The 18,247-nt window shown below is 49.5% G+C and overlaps 1 protein-coding gene across 2 annotated transcripts in view; it reads left to right on the top strand.

Annotated features, from left to right (window-relative positions):
- The window catches only part of LOC135819230 (E-selectin-like), a 98,379-nt gene that overhangs the window by 44,862 nt on the left and 35,270 nt on the right, over positions 1–18,247 (top strand). For both annotated transcript variants that reach the window (XM_065332397.1, XM_065332395.1), the window contains exons 6-7: positions 5,488–5,688; positions 7,495–7,707. In XM_065332397.1, the coding sequence (XP_065188469.1) occupies positions 5,488–5,688; positions 7,495–7,707 (414 nt within the window). The remainder of the gene's footprint in view (positions 1–5,487; positions 5,689–7,494; positions 7,708–18,247) is intronic.

Below are 18,247 nucleotides of genomic sequence, written 5' to 3'. Positions count from 1 at the left end.
TCGGAAATCCAACATGGCGCTAACCGTCGCGAACCTCCTTAAAGGGGAAGTTAAGGCAAAAATTAAAATATCACCAGTTGTAGTCTTCGGGGTGCTGAGTCGAATGGTCTTGGTCCGAGAAAGCTGAGACGCTCCCTTCCTACTTGAATCCCAATCGAACTCGCGCACTTCCACCGAAACTGGGTGACTGCGCCCTACTAGATGGGGATTTGTATGCAAAATGTCACTAAAAGCGCCGTTTCGTTCTTATAAAAGCACGGATGACCGCGATTGGCCCATATGTTGTAGTCTTTTGGACGCTGAGTCGACTGGTTTTGGTCCGAAAAGGCTGCGATGCAGCGTTCCTCCTTTATTCCCAATCGAACATGGTTGAACAAGTGGTCACGTGCTCCTGGGTGCCCAAATCACCTGGTCACCACGCCAGCAGGCGACAACTTTCACACCAACAAGTGACCAAGGTTCAACTCGAGTTCAACTCGAGTGACAGGACTGCACCAAAAAAAGGTCAAACAGGCTAGTAAGTTGTACCCTGCAGGCACGGTGACCAGCTGACTGGTGTACGCAGGAGCACGTGACCGCTTGTTCAACCATGTTCGATTGGGAGTAAAGGAGGAACGCTGCATCGCAGCCTTTTCGGACCAAAACCAGTCGACTCAGCGTCCAAAAGACTACAACATATGGGCCAATCGCGGTCATCCGTGCTTTTATAAGAACGAAACGGCGCTTTTAGTGACATTTTGCATACAAATCCCCATCTATTAGGGCGCAGTCACCCAGTTTCGGTGGAAGTGCGCGAGTTCGATTGGGATTCAAGTAGGAAGGGAGCGTCTCAGCTTTCGAACCAAGACCATTCGACTCAGCACCCCGAAGACTACAACTGGTGAAATTTTAATTTTTGCCTTAACTTCCCCTTTAAAGAGTTTGAGTATGTGGTCCAGGCTGGAGCAGAGATCCTTAATCGGGCAAGCTGCTGAGAGGTCATATTCCCACATAAGGGGGTGCAGAGTGCTTACAGTATTTAGGGCAGGATTGATACAAAACAGTGCCCATCAGCACGCGCATGCACACATGGCAGCGTAGCCGGCTCATTGCTGGCCAAGAGGCAGGCCAGCCGGCACACGGAGGTACGTTTTGTACATGTCACTAGCCCAGCGGCCAGCCTTCTGGAGCTGCCAAGCTGAGGCATTCCTTCCGGCCATTGCAGTAGCCCCGCCGATCCTGAGGGAGTGACTGCTAACACCCGGACCTAGGGCTCTCGTCATCCAGTAGTTCACATCTTTGGGTGTGAGATATTGCCCACTTCGGAATATGAACAGCGGTGACGTCGTTGGTGTTGCGTGGCGGATAGCGTGGTACTTGCGCATTGCTTGGATAGGGCAGAGCTGGCTGCCGGACCATGGCTGCAAGATGACTTGGCCCCCAGTGCCACGTTGGGAGGTCTTCGTTATCCCGAGTCGTATGCTGATCTGAGTCCCAGTGAGTGAGACTTGACCCAGGGTCAGAGTGTGGCCATTCGAAGCAGAGCAGGGAGAGGCGGCAGTATCCTTGCTCACTCTGAGCAATCCCGCAAAGGCTGTCATGAAGGCGGCCCAGAGCATGCACCTGTCCGATTCGCAGTAGTGGGAGCGCTGGATCACGGTCAAGAGCTGCTGCAGGTCTGATTGAGTGATAGCCTGGCGTTGACATTGTGTCGGTGCTGCTTGCTGGCGGTGCTGCCATTGCTGACGCTCCGCTCCCTTCAGGGCTGCTGTAACTCTATCGTGCTGAGTTGTGTGTGACGGCCCACCATGACAGAGGAGGTAATACCTCACGGCGGATACATATACTCGGATGGTTGCGGTCGATTTGTGACCGGATATGCAGTGGGTGATGAATGCAAGTAAGTCATTTACCGACGGCCTACTCGGCTGGCATCCCAGTTGTGTACACAGCTTCAGATACGCCCCAGTCCCTGGCGGGTATGTGCGGGCAGAACTTGGGGCCATTGAGTCCCTAATTAGGTCGCCGGCCTTTATCAGTAGCGTCTGACGGAGATGATGTGCTCTATTGAAGTAGTCTGTTGGCGTTGGGCAGCATGATGCGCCCATTGTTCTCCCCATAAAGAGAGCGCAATGGCAATTGGGTAGAGTTCCCGCCAGATAATGCTGCGAAATAGGCCATCCGACTGGTCTGCTGACCATGTGCCATAGAACCGTGCTGTGTTGTAAAGCCCGCTGAAACCGACGCCAGGCGTGTCAGTGAAGAGCTGAAGGCTGGGGGACTTGGACCAACTGATGTCTCTGAATAGGGCAATGCCATTCCATGGGAGCACCGATTCGAGCAACTAGTATGATAGCTCTGCTCAGGACCGCTAGAGCTGAGCTGGCAAATGACTCCGCATGGAGCAAATGACTCCGCATGGAGCCGCCAATGACTCTGAGTAGAGCCACCAAATGCTAAATATCAAGGTATGCATGACAGTTGAGAGCATATATTCTCATGGATTGTAAGAATACATTCTCGCGCCACATATATACTGGTACACACAGATTATAGACAGCAATAGTGACAACACACAAATTGAAGGGTGGTTGGCCGCAGCCAGATGTGAACCGAAGCACGAGTGAGGCATGAAAGCAAGCACTGAGAACAGAGTGTGTCTCAAATGGGAAAGATGTGCATGCGGATAACAGAAATAGGCCATGATGCAGAACCACTTGGGAACGTCAGATTAATTTTCCTGGACCGAGCCAGCCGGGGAAAAAACCCTCGCGCCGACAACCGCAGTAGTGAGGGAAAAAACCGGGTGTATAACCCCAATGGCGATTTGGCATCATGTAGGCATGGCAAGCACATATTGGCAAGATATAAAGAACACGCCCGATGCCATATATGCAACCGAAACATGTTGAGCGAGAAATACAACGTCATGTGTGCGCCAGAAACGTGAGTTGAGGTAGCGGGTGGGAGGGTGGGAAGGAAAGTGTGTGGGAACAAATGTTCCGCAAGTTGCATGCTCGAGAGTCAAAACAGCAATGACAATGCAAGCGACATGACTAGCGCATGCGCACGGGTCGGACCAGCTTCCGGGGCTGAAAGATGCATGATCAAGCGATGCCCACCCGATTTATTTGGCATGACACCAAGACATGCCCTCTTGCCCCAGGTGAGCATCCACAACATCAGGGTAGTCAAAAGCTGATCTAAGATTCTTGCTGAGGATAGAATGCTTAACACCCTTAGGACGTGATGCTGGTATACCAACAGTTTGTTCAGGTAGTGTGTGCGTTGCATGCCTACAATGATGGTTAACACTGCCCACGATTCGGCCCAGGCCACTGTCTATAGACTCGATCGACTCTGGCTTTTTCTGCTATGCTGGGGCCAGCACTACTGACCGATCCGAGTCGTTCTCGAGCCTGAAACGTTTGGCTGAGGGTTCAGCGGGTACTGCTGAGGGGCGCAGGAGCCTGAGGAGGAGTGCTAAATCTACAAACTCCCCTCGCAGCACTTTCTCCACCACTCTCTCGGCCACATGTGCAACACACAGGGGACGGGTGTGGGCATGTGGTGGAGGTGCATGTACAGGCACGTCAGAGTCAAGCCTACCTAGTATCTGCCGAGTTCAGGTCTTGTGCGCAGGCGATATCAGCATCCGGCTCGCGAGAGTCGTCCCCGGAAATGGCTTCTCGGATGGAGGAACGGATTAGCTAGCGGATCTCCTGGTGCTGCTGTTTGAAAACGACTCATGATAGGCTGAAAAAGAAAATTCGCACAACACTGCTGATATTGCAAGCCAAGGTGCTCAAACAAATTTGTTTGCATAGAAAGGTCTTGCTGCTGTTCTCTGCCAGCAAGGCTGCGAGTCCCACGCTTGCGCATGTGCCATTTTCCCACGCTTGGGGACGATGTACGATGACAGCCGGCGTTGCGGACTGCCTGCGAGGCGCTGGCCGCGAGTGCTTCTGTGGCATGATAACTTTGATTTGCCCGTTGCAAACCTACATGTATTGAGATGCCCCGCCAATTGTCACAAATGGCGAGGTTCCCTTCTTGGGGATTGGCACGAGATTACAGTCGAACCAATCCTGGGGGATCTCTTGGGCATCCCAGGCATATATCACCACATCCAGAAGAGCAGACATACACTGAGGTCCACCGGCATTAACTATCTCGGGCAGAATACCCGTTCTCCCAGCAGCCCTACCGCTCAGTATCCCGTTCACAGCTCTCTGGGGCTCTTCCAATGTCGGGACTGCAGCAATCCCATCCCATACCGGTTGCTGCTTGACCATGCTGAAGATGTCCATGTCCACCACGCTCTGAACATTTAAAGCAACAGTGAAGTGCCGTCTGAACCTCTGCCCCTGCTCCTCAGCTGATGTGCACAGATTTCCATTTTCATCCCGAACACCAACCACAGGACTCGGGACAAGTCCACTCCGAGGGTGCTGAAGTATTTTGATGTCTTTCCAGACTCGGGCTGGATTAAAGCGACCTACTTCTATTTTCCTTACCTGTTCTGCAGAACATTCGTTCTTCACTCGTCGCACAGCCGCTCTAGCCCGTGTTCAGGCCCGCTTATATATCGAGATAGTTTCTATAGTTACACAGACTGTGCAGTCGCACACTTATGGTGTAGTCATGTAGTGTAGTGTAACGACAACAGGGTGTGTCAGATTTGTACTCTTGACCCTTTTGTTTTCTTTTGGCATCACGTATCCGAAACAGTTCTAGGGAAGTTTTTTGTGTTGAACCTGCTCGGTCGTTCCGAGGGTTCTCCCGCACCGAACAGCTTGGTACGATAATTTTGGACTCGATTTTCTCTATAATTATGAGCCGCGCCACGCTAAAAAGTGGCTTTGCGTTTCGCCAACAAATCGAGAAAATCACCAAAATGTCACAGTCGGCAAATTTCTTCTCGAGCGTAGTCGCGAAAATATTCATTTTCAAAGAAATAGGTTGCAAGTGGTACGATGATTTTGGGCTCGATTTTCTCTACATGAGCCGCGCCAAGCTAAAAAGTGGCTTTGCGTTTCGCCAACAAATCGAGAAAATCATCAAAACGTCACAGTCGGCAAAATTCTAGTCGAGCATAGTCGGGAAAATATTCATTTTCAAAGAAATAGGTTGCAAGTGGTACGATAATTTTGGACTCGATTTTCTCTATATCCTTTCCATCTTGTTCCTTTTCTGTTTCTCTTATTCTGGCTTTCATGTTGTTTCTCTTTGATCTCTTGGTCCTTCCATCAATCGATGTTTGAGGAGAGTTTCCTAAACGATGTCTCCTACCCTTTGACAAGAACCTTGTGTTGACGAGCCTTGTTGGCCACAGTATCATCAACAAGGCCACTTTATGGTGTCATAGTTGTCTCTGAAACTTGGCGCACCCAGAATGATAGATATGAAGTCTAATTGGGATGCTTATGTCTCTGTGTCTTGCTTTTCATGATTCCACGCATTTTTCGGTATCTTGACGGATGTCATTCCTTGACCAACACTTGACAGCTGCCACTACCTATTGCAATAGAACGATCGCAGTACACAATGGACATGTAACCACGTCGGGTAACAGCATTCATTCTGTTGCCACTGTTACCTGTAACCGAGGTTATCTTCCACGGAATAAGAACCCAGTGACGTGTGTTGCATACAATCAAACATTTGGCAGGTGGAATAATACACGCGCTGGTGGAGTTACATGCGATCGTGAGTGACAGATTTTGCTTCCTCTGTGTATATTATGCCTATTGGGTGCATATATCTGCCTGGGCGCACAGTGCATACCAAGGTGACTACAAAATTTCACCAATCGCTCAAAACTTTTGTCCGAATTCAAAGATAGGCATGTCTATTCGTATCAAGAAAATATCAGTTGTCGGTTTGAAAAACCTGAGGAAGATCCGATATCCTGGACCAGAGTCAAAAAGGTATGACACTCGAAAGAAAATTATTAGCGCATGTCATCTCGTGCCGGCGTAAATTTGAAACACAAGCAAGGGTTTTCCCTGACTCGCTGCCCACACATGTACACATGGCACGCGTCATCTTGAAGTTGCATTTCTCAGCTCTCTCCTGCTAAAATATTGACCGTTCTGCGATCGAAATTGTTCAAATGGCTGAGAATAATGTTCTCACAGGTCAGGTATTGTAACACTCCCATCGCGCTGCGGCGTTACTCCTACGGCTCTATCAATTGTGAACTGGATAGGGCTGTGGTTGTCTTGCTGAGAGCTTCACGTAGAGGTTATTAGAATCCTCCGCACCGCAAAGGAGAATCGTTGTGCTTTCGCGAGTCACAGTAAGACAAAGGAGTTCTCTCTCTCTCTCTCTCTCTCTCTCTCTGTGGTCACTCAGCCAGCACAGATTCCAGATGTTAATGTCAACAACCTGGCGTTTTTCAATAGCCTCCGGACAGATGTATCTCTGGTGCCTAAGGAAAATCGCCAGAAATTGCTGGCAGCAATTTTGGAATTTTGGCAAGAATACCCAGCTGAAAAGATGGAGATCGTGTGCAGGTGTTTGCGCAATTCGGACCACAACATTCTGTAGAGTGGCGGCAGAAATGAGTACCATTAGAGGGACCATTAGCAAGCCGTGAAACGTCAACGGGAACGAGTTCATTATAACGCACGTGAAACACCACGTGATTTAGGATTAGCTTCTCGCGTTCACAACCCGTCTACTCGAGTCGGCTGCTTTCCAGTTTCAATCAGCTTTCTGATATTTTTTACTGGCAATGATTTTTGCGAACTTTTCCTTGAGAACAATTCTCAGCCCGACTGACTTTTACCCGAATGACAGTGAAAGAAACCCCATGACAGCCACATCGTCGATGGATGCGCTGAGGAGCTTTGAAATCCTGGCGCGGCTGGGGATGTCAGATCAATAATTGCTCGGAACGCGTGATGGCAATTCGCCTGAAGTATACTTCGACAGACCGTTCCCCGAGTGGCTCACGACTCACTGGTTTGGATGCGAGAAATATAGAGTGGACGGGCAGTCGTGTCGGCGAGGTGAGGGTGTCGCATTCGTACTGCGCGGACAAGCTTTGAAATCCTGGCTCGACGGGTGTGTCAGATCAGTAATTGCTCGGAATGAGTGATTAAAAGCTGTGTTCGTGACTGGTGCGTGTACGCGTGAAACCATGCATCCGGGTGTATTTTTGCTGACTTCTTGGATGTATTGTGTATGGTAATGAGCACCAGACTGACAATGACATTCTTGCCGTAGAATGTCTCCGTACTCCTTGTCTGTCTGGTGCTACTACCCTGTGCACGTCTGACTGTTCAAAACCCGGTTAGTTGTTGAATTCTAATACATAACTTGTGCCCCCCTGTTTTCTTTGTTTCCCCTTAAACAGTAATCTAAAAACGAAATATAGCTCACAATCCGCAAACACATGATTGAGTAGTCTGATTGGGGTGTTTATGACTCTGTGTTTCGTCTTTTCTTGATTTCATGCTTCTTTTCCGGTGTCTTGACGGATGTCAATCCTTTACTGATGCCTGACAGCTATCTCTGATTATTGCTCAAGTAGTACCACAATAAGCAATGGAAAGTTACATGTGTTCAGGAGTGTGTTAGGGAGTCATATTGATAATCCCCTTGACCACTTTGCATACGTTGAATGTGACTACGGTTACCTTCCACAGAATGAGTCGCCAATGACATGCAGTTTGCACAATGCTACGCACGGCAAATGGGAGAATCTACTGAAGTGCAATGGTGAGTGAAAGAATTTGTTTATTCTGTGTGTAAAACATGGTACGCCTTGCAATGGCCAAAGAGAGTTGGAAAGCTTGTGTCTTTGTGGGTAACTTGAACATTTAGGCTCATGTAAAATCGCACTGATTTTGGGATTTCCCTGCAACTTTTTGCTTCAGCAAAAATGTTGTGCTTGACCACATTCCTGTCACTTCGCAGTGGCTTTACGTTGGTGCAGTTTGTATCCCACCCCTGACTTCTGGGTGGATGTTTATCGATTTAATCTTATTGGCTTTCTTATTGGCTATGTGGCTGTGGCAGTTACGACTGCTTTTCTTCTTTAGTTAAAAACGTAGGGGTGGTGTGTGCGTCGCGGGCCTTTGTATGGTTACGTGCAGCTTCAGATTGTATGGCTAGTGCCAGGGGAGTTGAATCTGCATGGGAAGAATACCACTGTATTGTTATTGAACTGAAGCTGGATGATGACCGTGTGGTGAGTGTGTGGGTTTTTTCAAGATACCGTCCTGGGGCAGGGGTGTACATGTAGGTCAGTTAGCTTGGACGGCTGTTGTTACATTCATTGTGACATCACCCATCCTTTTCTGTGTGCTTTGCTGTACGACTAGCAGCAGGATCTTGAACATATTTTTTCTTACCTCTATGCATACAATTATTATTTTTTAAATCAGGAAGAGGATATAATATCAATAAATAAAGCCATTGCCGAGCCACCGTGCTCATAGCAGAGACTTCTGTGTGTGTGATTGTCGTGAAAGTGGACCACAAAGACTCCGGACCTCCCATTTCCAGACTCCTGCCTCAATTGTGCAACTTACAGATAGGTATCATGGTCCTAGCCAAAGGAGTGTGTGAGGGGGGGGGGGGGCAGCGCCTTCCTACTCTGATTGAACGCCCTCCTGTGGAAAATGCCCCCCCCCCCCCCAACCCACCCTTACAAGTGTCAATTATGTGTTATTCATGCTCTTCAATGAAAAAGCAGTCAAATGTTGGTAACAGAGGGTTTTAATGGCACACTTGTGTGGGGTGAAACCGGCGATCCTCTCCCGCACGTTGCCTTTTGCATGGCAAGGTGATTTTGGAAAATGGAAAAAAGATGGGTCACAGGTTATCACTCAACTCGACATAATCATGAACATCTCCTTTTACCACTGCCGGCTACTGCCATCTGTCCACTAACGACCAGCGAAAATGGGTCATTTTTACTGAAACACACCACACCTAAACAGTTCGTAACTCTAGCATCCATGCTCCAATTTACTGTATCTAGAGCTTCCTGGAAAGCTGCTGCAACGAGCAAAACGCTGAACTAAGGCACAAGTCTCCACAAGGTCTTAGACCAGCTATAGAGCTAAGCAAATCTGTCCCAAAGTCATGGCGCAGTTTCGCAACTGAAAGAAACTGAGCTTTCACCCGCCATTCTACTCTCCTTGCTCGTATCGAGCTGACATTTCTTGTGAACGCTCCCGCGAGTCCCCTGGTGATTTGAACTTCAGTTGCCATGGCACCAAATGTCAAAAATGCAGAAAAATGAAAACCGAGCGCCCACGCACGGCAAAAAAATTGTTGCTCTGGCCGTGTGAAGCTGTGTAGCCGTCGAGCGCCATAACTCAGCAGTACTTTATTCTATCGCTTCGGCAATTGTTGCAATCAACAGCTGAGAGTTTTCTCTTCGATCTACATACTTCGATTCTAGCATCGAGTAAGGATTGACTGAGTTACGATCATTTGAACATACGCGCCTCCTGAAAATTTTCGTCAGTACGCGATGCGCACTCAGGACGTAAATATACGTCCTTAGTGGACGGGCGTCACTCTCAAGGACGTAAATAAACGTCCTTAGCAGTGAAAGGTTAATTAATCAAGCGAGATGTTCATGATTACCGTACTGGCAATATATATATGGTCGCAGTGAGGCCATGAAGCGTTACATTGGCACATGTTTACCGCACGCAGGGCGTTACATGCAAAGTCGCACAGGAGCCGTTACACAGGTTTCTATATTGCCGCAGTCCTTTTTATGCTATTGCAGGACTTCCTGCTGCGTCCAGTTTTGAACTTTTCACCACGCAGTACACGTGCTTTCACAGTTTTCAGCCTTTTTTGCAATGAAAATATCGCCGCACCCCGCCGGACGCGCGTTACGAACGCAACGAAAATTTGCTGCACTAGCCTGGTCGCGCGTTACGCCGCACCCCCCCTGCGTTACGCGTTACGCGGCAACATATATTGCCAGTACGGTATGTCAAGTTGAGTGATACCCGGGATCAATCGGATACATCTCATTATGGAATGTCGAGAGGGCGACTACATCCCGGCTCAGCGGCACCCAGCACTCACAGCAGTAGAGCAACAGGGACACAACACACACCTCATACACCTGGCGCTTAGTGGCAACTGATGGGTTGCGATCCATGAAAACCGTACGACGCAGCGCACTGAAGGTCCTCGATGCTCCAGCAATGCGTGACTTGATATCATGAGTCGATCGACCATCCGTATGTACGCTGGAGCAGAGACACTTGAAGTCAGCCACGCTCTCAACAATGTCATCCACTACCATCAAAGGCAATTGGTCATGTGCTGTGAGTCCATAGACGACCGGCATGACCTTGGTCTTCGCGAGATTCGCCTTCAGGCCAAATTCGCCAGCAACCCGCACAAACGCAGCCAGAGTCTGCTGTGCACCCTCGTGGGAGGTGGCATCCAGTGCAGAGTCGTCAGCAAACTGGCAGTCGTTGTGCCGTTTCGCAACGTCCGTACGTGAGCTGCGGAATAGTAGCCGACCACCAGCATTCGTCCCCAAAGGAGGCCCAATATCCGGAATGTTTACAATCATCTTGTACCATTGCTGGAACAGAGTCCACATGTAGACTCCTGCCAGTACCAATGATGCCTTCCTGTTGTCGTGAAAAGCTTGAATAGTACCGACGAGTCTATCGGGGACACCAGCTCTTCCCAAAACGAACCACAAACTTTCACAATTGACAGAATGGTACGCTTTCCGTAGATCTACAAATACCAGGAACCCCTTGCATCAATGTTCATACAGATTGACGTACAGTCAACTTCGCTAATAACAACTGCGGATATAACGACAATTCGCGAATAACGACATAATTTTCATTCCCAGAGCAAAGTCCCATCCAACAGTGACACATATAATGAGACTTCGGGTATACCGACACGCCGCGAATAAGGACACTTTCCTGATGCCCCGCCGAGTGTCGTTATAAGCGAAGTTGACTGTACTGTGAAAACCATGTCTGTACACGATCATCCACTACGTAAACCACACTGGCTGTCTGGTAGTATAGACTCGGCAAGAATCTGAAAACGCTGCTGGATTAAAGAAGCCACTGCCGTGCCCACAACGTCAATTATCACCCACACACACATCAAGCAAGTGGAAGTTGGGGTTGCCGAGCTGCTGCGGCTGGATTATATCAAATGTTTTGTAACAGAATTTGTAATCTGCGAATTGTTTGCAACAATATACCAGGCGGCCCCGCAAAGCGGGATTGTAGAAAATTCTGTTACAATGCTGGTAGATGGCAGGCAGTGCAAGAGATTAAGGCCAATGATCCTAACTAATGCTGCTGTTCCCTTGTGGGGCATGACTGTGCGTAGGTAGACAAATGACTGCTGGTCAAATGACTGCTGGGACCGGACGGTCCTGCTGTATGCTGGGGCCAATTGGCCCGGCTGCTGGACACAATGTGTCTATGCTGGGACCAGCTGGTCCTGCTGGGACCATGTGGTCCTAACTAATGCTGCTCTGCCCATGTGGGGCACGGCTGTGCGCAGGTAGTCAAATGACTGCTGGGACCGGACGGTCCTGCTGTATGCTGGGGCCAATTGGCCCGGCTGCTGGACACAATGTGTCTATGCTGGGACCAGCTGGTCCTGCTGGGACCATGTGGTCCTGCTGCTGGGCAGCGCGTGCCGCCCAGTGCTTGAAAGCTCATGCAGAGAATTGTTCCAAAATGCATTCAGCTGAGGGGCTTTGCTTGCTTTCCCAAGAAGAGTCAGTGGTTAGTGGCAACCCCGCTTATACACACTGCTCTTAGCCATATTTCCTCTCTTGCTTTCTTTCCGCGGTTGAGTAAACGCTGTGCTACATGCATGCGGATAAGCTTAGCAGTGACGGTGCGCAACACAATGCGTTAAAGGGGAAGTTAAGGCAAAAATTAAAATTTCACCAGTTGTAGTCTTCGGGTTGCTGAGTCGAATGGTCTTGGTCCGAGAAAGCTGAGACGCTCCCTTCCTACTTGAATCCCAATCGAACTCGCGCACTTCCACCGAAACTGGGTGACCATTTTTCCACTCCGAAAGGCATTATTTTTCAGAAAAAAATTCGGAAATCCAACATGGCGCTAACCGTCGCGAACCTCCTTAAAGGGGAAGTTAAGGCAAAAATTAAAATTTCACCAGTTGTAGTCTTCGGGGTGCTGAGTCGAATGGTCTTGGTCCGAGAAAGCTGAGACGCTCCCTTCCTACTTGAATCCCAATCGAACTCGCGCACTTCCACCGAAACTGGGTGACTGCGCCCTACTAGATGGGGATTTGTATGCAAAATGTCACTAAAAGCGCCGTTTCGTTCTTATAAAAGCACGGATGACCGCGATTGGCCCATATGTTGTAGTCTTTTGGACGCTGAGTCGACTGGTTTTGGTCCGAAAAGGCTGCGATGCAGCGTTCCTCCTTTATTCCCAATCGAACATGGTTGAACAAGTGGTCACGTGCTCCTGGGTGCCCAAATCACCTGGTCACCACGCCAGCAGGCGACAACTTTCACACCAACAAGTGACCAAGGTTCAACTCGAGTTCAACTCGAGTGACAGGACTGCACCAAAAAAAGGTCAAACAGGCTAGTAAGTTGTACCCTGCAGGCACGGTGACCAGCTGACTGGTGTACGCAGGAGCACGTGACCGCTTGTTCAACCATGTTCGATTGGGAGTAAAGGAGGAACGCTGCATCGCAGCCTTTTCGGACCAAAACCAGTCGACTCAGCGTCCAAAAGACTACAACATATGGGCCAATCGCGGTCATCCGTGCTTTTATAAGAACGAAACGGCGCTTTTAGTGACATTTTGCATACAAATCCCCATCTATTAGGGCGCAGTCACCCAGTTTCGGTGGAAGTGCGCGAGTTCGATTGGGATTCAAGTAGGAAGGGAGCGTCTCAGCTTTCGAACCAAGACCATTCGACTCAGCACCCCGAAGACTACAACTGGTGAAATTTTAATTTTTGCCTTAACTTCCCCTTTAAAGAGTTTGAGTATGTGGTCCAGGCTGGAGCAGAGATCCTTAATCGGGCAAGCTGCTGAGAGGTCATATTCCCACATAAGGGGGTGCAGAGTGCTTACAGTATTTAGGGCAGGATTGATACAAAACAGTGCCCATCAGCACGCGCATGCACACATGGCAGCGTAGCCGGCTCATTGCTGGCCAAGAGGCAGGCCAGCCGGCACACGGAGGTACGTTTTGTACATGTCACTAGCCCAGCGGCCAGCCTTCTGGAGCTGCCAAGCTGAGGCATTCCTTCCGGCCATTGCAGTAGCCCCGCCGATCCTGAGGGAGTGACTGCTAACACCCGGACCTAGGGCTCTCGTCATCCAGTAGTTCACATCTTTGGGTGTGAGATATTGCCCACTTCGGAATATGAACAGCGGTGACGTCGTTGGTGTTGCGTGGCGGATAGCGTGGTACTTGCGCATTGCTTGGATAGGGCAGAGCTGGCTGCCGGACCATGGCTGCAAGATGACTTGGCCCCCAGTGCCACGTTGGGAGGTCTTCGTTATCCCGAGTCGTATGCTGATCTGAGTCCCAGTGAGTGAGACTTGACCCAGGGTCAGAGTGTGGCCATTCGAGGCAGAGCAGGGAGAGGCGGCAGTATCCTCGCTCACTCTGAGCAATCCCGCAAAGGCTGTCATGAAGGCGGCCCAGAGCATGCACCTGTCCGATTCGCAGTAGTGGGAGCGCTGGATCACGGTCAAGAGCTGCTGCAGGTCTGATTGAGTGATAGCCTGGCGTTGACATTGTGTCGGTGCTGCTTGCTGGCGGTGCTGCCATTGCTGACGCTCCGCTCCCTTCAGGGCTGCTGTAACTCTATCGTGCTGAGTTGTGTGTGACGGCCCACCATGACAGAGGAGGTAATACCTCACGGCGGATACATATACTCGGATGGTTGCGGTCGATTTGTGACCGGATATGCAGTGGGTGATGAATGCAAGTAAGTCATTTACCGACGGCCTACTCGGCTGGCATCCCAGTTGTGTACACAGCTTCAGATACGCCCCAGTCCCTGGCGGGTATGTGCGGGCAGAACTTGGGGCCACTGAGTCCCTAATTAGGTCGCCGGCCTTTATCAGTAGCGTCTGACGGAGATGATGTGCTCTATTGAAGTAGTCTGTTGGCGTTGGGCAGCATGATGCGCCCATTGTTCTCCCCATAAAGAGAGCGCAATGGCAATTGGGTAGAGTTCCCGCCAGATAATGCTGCGAAATAGGCCATCCGACTGGTCTGCTGACCATGTGCCATAGAACCGCGCTGTGTTGTAAAGCCCGCTGAAACCGACGCCAGGCGTGTCAGTGAAGAGCTGAAGGCTGGGGGACTTGGACCAACTGCTGTCTCTGAATAGGGCAATGCCATTCCATGGGAGCGCCGATTCGAGCAACTAGTATGATAGCTCTGCTCGGGACCGCTAGAGCTGAGCTGGCAAATGACTCCGCATGGAGCAAATGACTCCGCATGGAGCCGCCAATGACTCTGAGTAGAGCCACCAAATGCTAAATATAAAGGTATGCATGACAGTTGAGAGCATATATTCTCATGGATTGTAAGAATACATTCTCGCGCCACATATATACTGGTACACACAGATTATAGACAGCAATAGCGACAACACACAAATTGAAGGGTGGTTGGCCGCAGCCAGATGTGAACCGAAGCACGAGTGAGGCATGAAAGCAAGCACTGAGAACAGAGTGTGTCTCAAATGGGAAAGATGTGCATGCGGATAACAGAAATAGGCCATGATGCAGAACCACTTGGGAACGTCAGATTAATTTTCCTGGACCGAGCCAGCCGGGGAAAAAACCCTCATGCCGACAACCGCAGTAGTGAGGGAAAAAACCGGGTGTATAACCCCAATGGCGATTTGGCATCATGTAGGCATGGCAAGCACATATTGGCAAGATATAAAGAACACGCCCGATGCCATATATGCAACCGAAACATGTTGAGCGAGAAATACAACGTCATGTGTGCGCCAGAAACGTGAGTTGAGGTAGCGGGTGGGAGGGTGGGAAGGAAAGTGTGTGGGAACAAATGTTCCGCAAGTTGCATGCTCGAGAGTCAAAACAGCAATGACAATGCAAGCGACATGACTAGCGCATGCGCACGGGTCGGACCAGCTTCCGGGGCTGAAAGATGCATGATCAAGCGATGCCCACCCGATTTATTTGGCATGACACCAAGACATGCCCTCTTGCCCCAGGTGAGCATCCACAACATCAGGGTAGTCAAAAGCTGATCTAAGATTCTTGCTGAGGATAGAATGCTTAACACCCTTAGGACGTGATGCTGGTATACCAACAGTTTGTTCAGGTAGTGTGTGCGTTGCATGCCTACAATGATGGTTAACACTGCCCACGATTCGGCCCAGGCCACTGTCTATAGACTCGATCGACTCTGGCTTTTTCTGCTATGCTGGGGCCAGCACTACTGACCGATCCGAGTCGTTCTCGAGCCTGAAACGTTTGGCTGAGGGTTCAGCGGGTACTGCTGAGGGGCGCAGGAGCCTGAGGAGGAGTGCTAAATCTACGAACTCCTCTCGCAGCACTTTCTCCACCACTCTCTCGGCCACATGTGCAACACACAGGGGACGGGTGTGGGCATGTGGTGGAGGTGCATGTACAGGCACGTCAGAGTCAAGCCTACCTTGTACCTGCCGAGTTCAGGTCTTGTGCGCAGGCAATATCAGCATCCGGCTCGTGAGAGTCGTCCCCGGAAATGGCTTCTCGGATGGAGGAACGGATTAGCTAGCGGATCTCCTGGTGCTGCTGTTTGAAAACGACTCATGATAGGATGAAAAAGAAAATTCGCACAACACTGCTGATATTGCAAGCCATGGTGCTCAAACAAATTTGTTTGCATAGAAAGGTCTTGCTGCTGTTCTCTGCCAGCAAGGCTGCGAGTCCCACGCTTGCGCATGTGCCATTTTCCCACGCTTGGGGACGATGTACGATGACAGCCGGCGTTGCGGACTGCCTGCGAGGCGCTGGCCGCGAGTGCTTCTGTGGCATGATAACTTTGATTTGCCCGTTGCAAACCTACATGTATTGAGATGCCCCGCCAATTGTCACAAATGGCGAGGTTCCCTTCTTGGGGATTGGCACGAGATTACAGTCGAACCAATCCTGGGGGATCTCTTGGGCATCCCAGGCATATATCACCACATCCAGAAGAGCAGACATACACTGAGGTCCACCGGCATTAACTATCTCGGGCAGAATACCCGTTCTCCCAGCAGCCCTACCGCTCAGTATCCCGTTCACAGCTCTCTGGGGCTCTTCCAATGTCGGGACTGCAGCAATCCCATCCCATACCGGTTGCTGCTTGACCATGCTGAAGATGTCCATGTCCACCACGCTCTGAACATTTAAAACAACAGTGAAGTGCCGTCTGAACCTCTGCCCCTGCTCCTCAGCTGATGTGCACAGATTTCCATTTTCATCCCGAACACCAACCACAGGACTCGGGACAAGTCCACTCCGAGGGTGCTGAAGTATTTTGATGTCTTTCCAGACTCGGGCTGAATTAAAGCGACCTACTTCTATTTTCCTTACCTGTTCTGCAGAACATTCATTCTTCACTCGTCGCACAGCCGCTCTAGCCCGTGTTCAGGCCCGCTTATATATCGAGATAGTTTCTATAGTTACACAGACTGTGCAGTCGCACACTTATGGTGTAGTCGTGTAGTGTAGTGTAACGACAACAGGGTGTGTCAGATTTGTACTCTTGACCCTTTTGTTTTCTTTTGGCATCACGTATCCGAAACAGTTCTAGGGAAGTTTTTTGTGTTGAACCTGCTCGGTCGTTCCGAGGGTTCTCCCGCACCGAACAGCTTGGTACGATAATTTTGGACTCGATTTTCTCTATAATTATGAGCCGCGCCACGCTAAAAAGTGGCTTTGCGTTTCGCCAACAAATCGAGAAAATCACCAAAATGTCACAGTCGGCAAATTTCTTCTCGAGCGTAGTCGCGAAAATATTCATTTTCAAAGAAATAGGTTGCAAGTGGTACGATGATTTTGGGCTCGATTTTCTCTACATGAGCCGCGCCAAGCTAAAAAGTGGCTTTGCGTTTCGCCAACAAATCGAGAAAATCATCAAAACGTCACAGTCGGCAAAATTCTAGTCGAGCATAGTCGGGAAAATATTCATTTTCAAAGAAATAGGTTGCAAGTGGTACGATAATTTTGAACTCGATTTTCTCTATATCCTTTCCATCTTGTTCCTTTTCTGTTTCTCTTATTCTGGCTTTCATGTTGTTTCTCTTTGATCTCTTGGTCCTTCCATCAATCGATGTTTGAGGAGAGTTTCCTAAACGATGTCTCCTACCCTTTGACAAGAACCTTGTTGTTATGTCCCCTTGCGGACTAACATTCCATTACACTCATGCATTCTTACTGACACACACAAACACTAGCATTTGTAAGACATTCTCCTCTTGGTCAGGTAAAGTAACAACAACAACCATATGCGAGCATGCGCAATACAGTAACAAACGGTGTAGTAGATATATAATGACTAACTTGCATACACAACAACTGCCCCCTTTCAAGAATGTTCCAGGGAATATTCTACCACAATTAAATACCTCAAAATCGTTGAAGCAACACATAAAATAAGTTCATCAATCCACCGTACGTGAATTCTTAAACTTTGACACAGCACTACAATAACATAATCTGACGCAGGAATCCGTCAGTCAATATTAGCAATACCAAGGATCTTGCACACTATTGTACATGGTAATAATTACTAGTTCGCTAAACAGTCCAGCAATGACATATCAGGGAACGGCTCAAAGCTGTTCAATCAGTCTATCCGGACGAACACTACGCCGAGACGAACGTCTAACAGTGGTTTCACAGGGAGTATTCTCGACCTGTGGTAAACCAACTTCAGGAGCAGACTGCTCACAAGGAGGATCCGCCTCAACTTGTACAGTAGCAGACTGTGGCGAGACGCTAGCCGGAAAATCACTGGACAGTGACGACTCTCCTACGTCTGACAGCACTGGTGACGGTGACGTCTGATCGATTGTATCCAACAGTGGTTCTGGCAGCGATGCACTCAAGCTTGCCGGAACTGACCGTAGACGCAACTGGTCTCGGTGACGCTTCCACAACACATCACCCACTTGTACTTCATAGTTGTAGTCACTGAGGACACGCACAATTCGTCCCGGGACCCAACGATTACCTTTGCCGAAATTGAGCGCAAACACAGAGTCGATCTCTGTGAACGCTG

The sequence above is a fragment of the Sycon ciliatum genome, chromosome 6 (assembly GCF_964019385.1).
Source record: "Sycon ciliatum chromosome 6, ocSycCili1.1, whole genome shotgun sequence".
Classification (NCBI taxonomy): Eukaryota; Metazoa; Porifera; class Calcarea; order Leucosolenida; family Sycettidae; genus Sycon; species Sycon ciliatum.
This window is presented reverse-complemented; position numbering and strand designations above follow the sequence as displayed.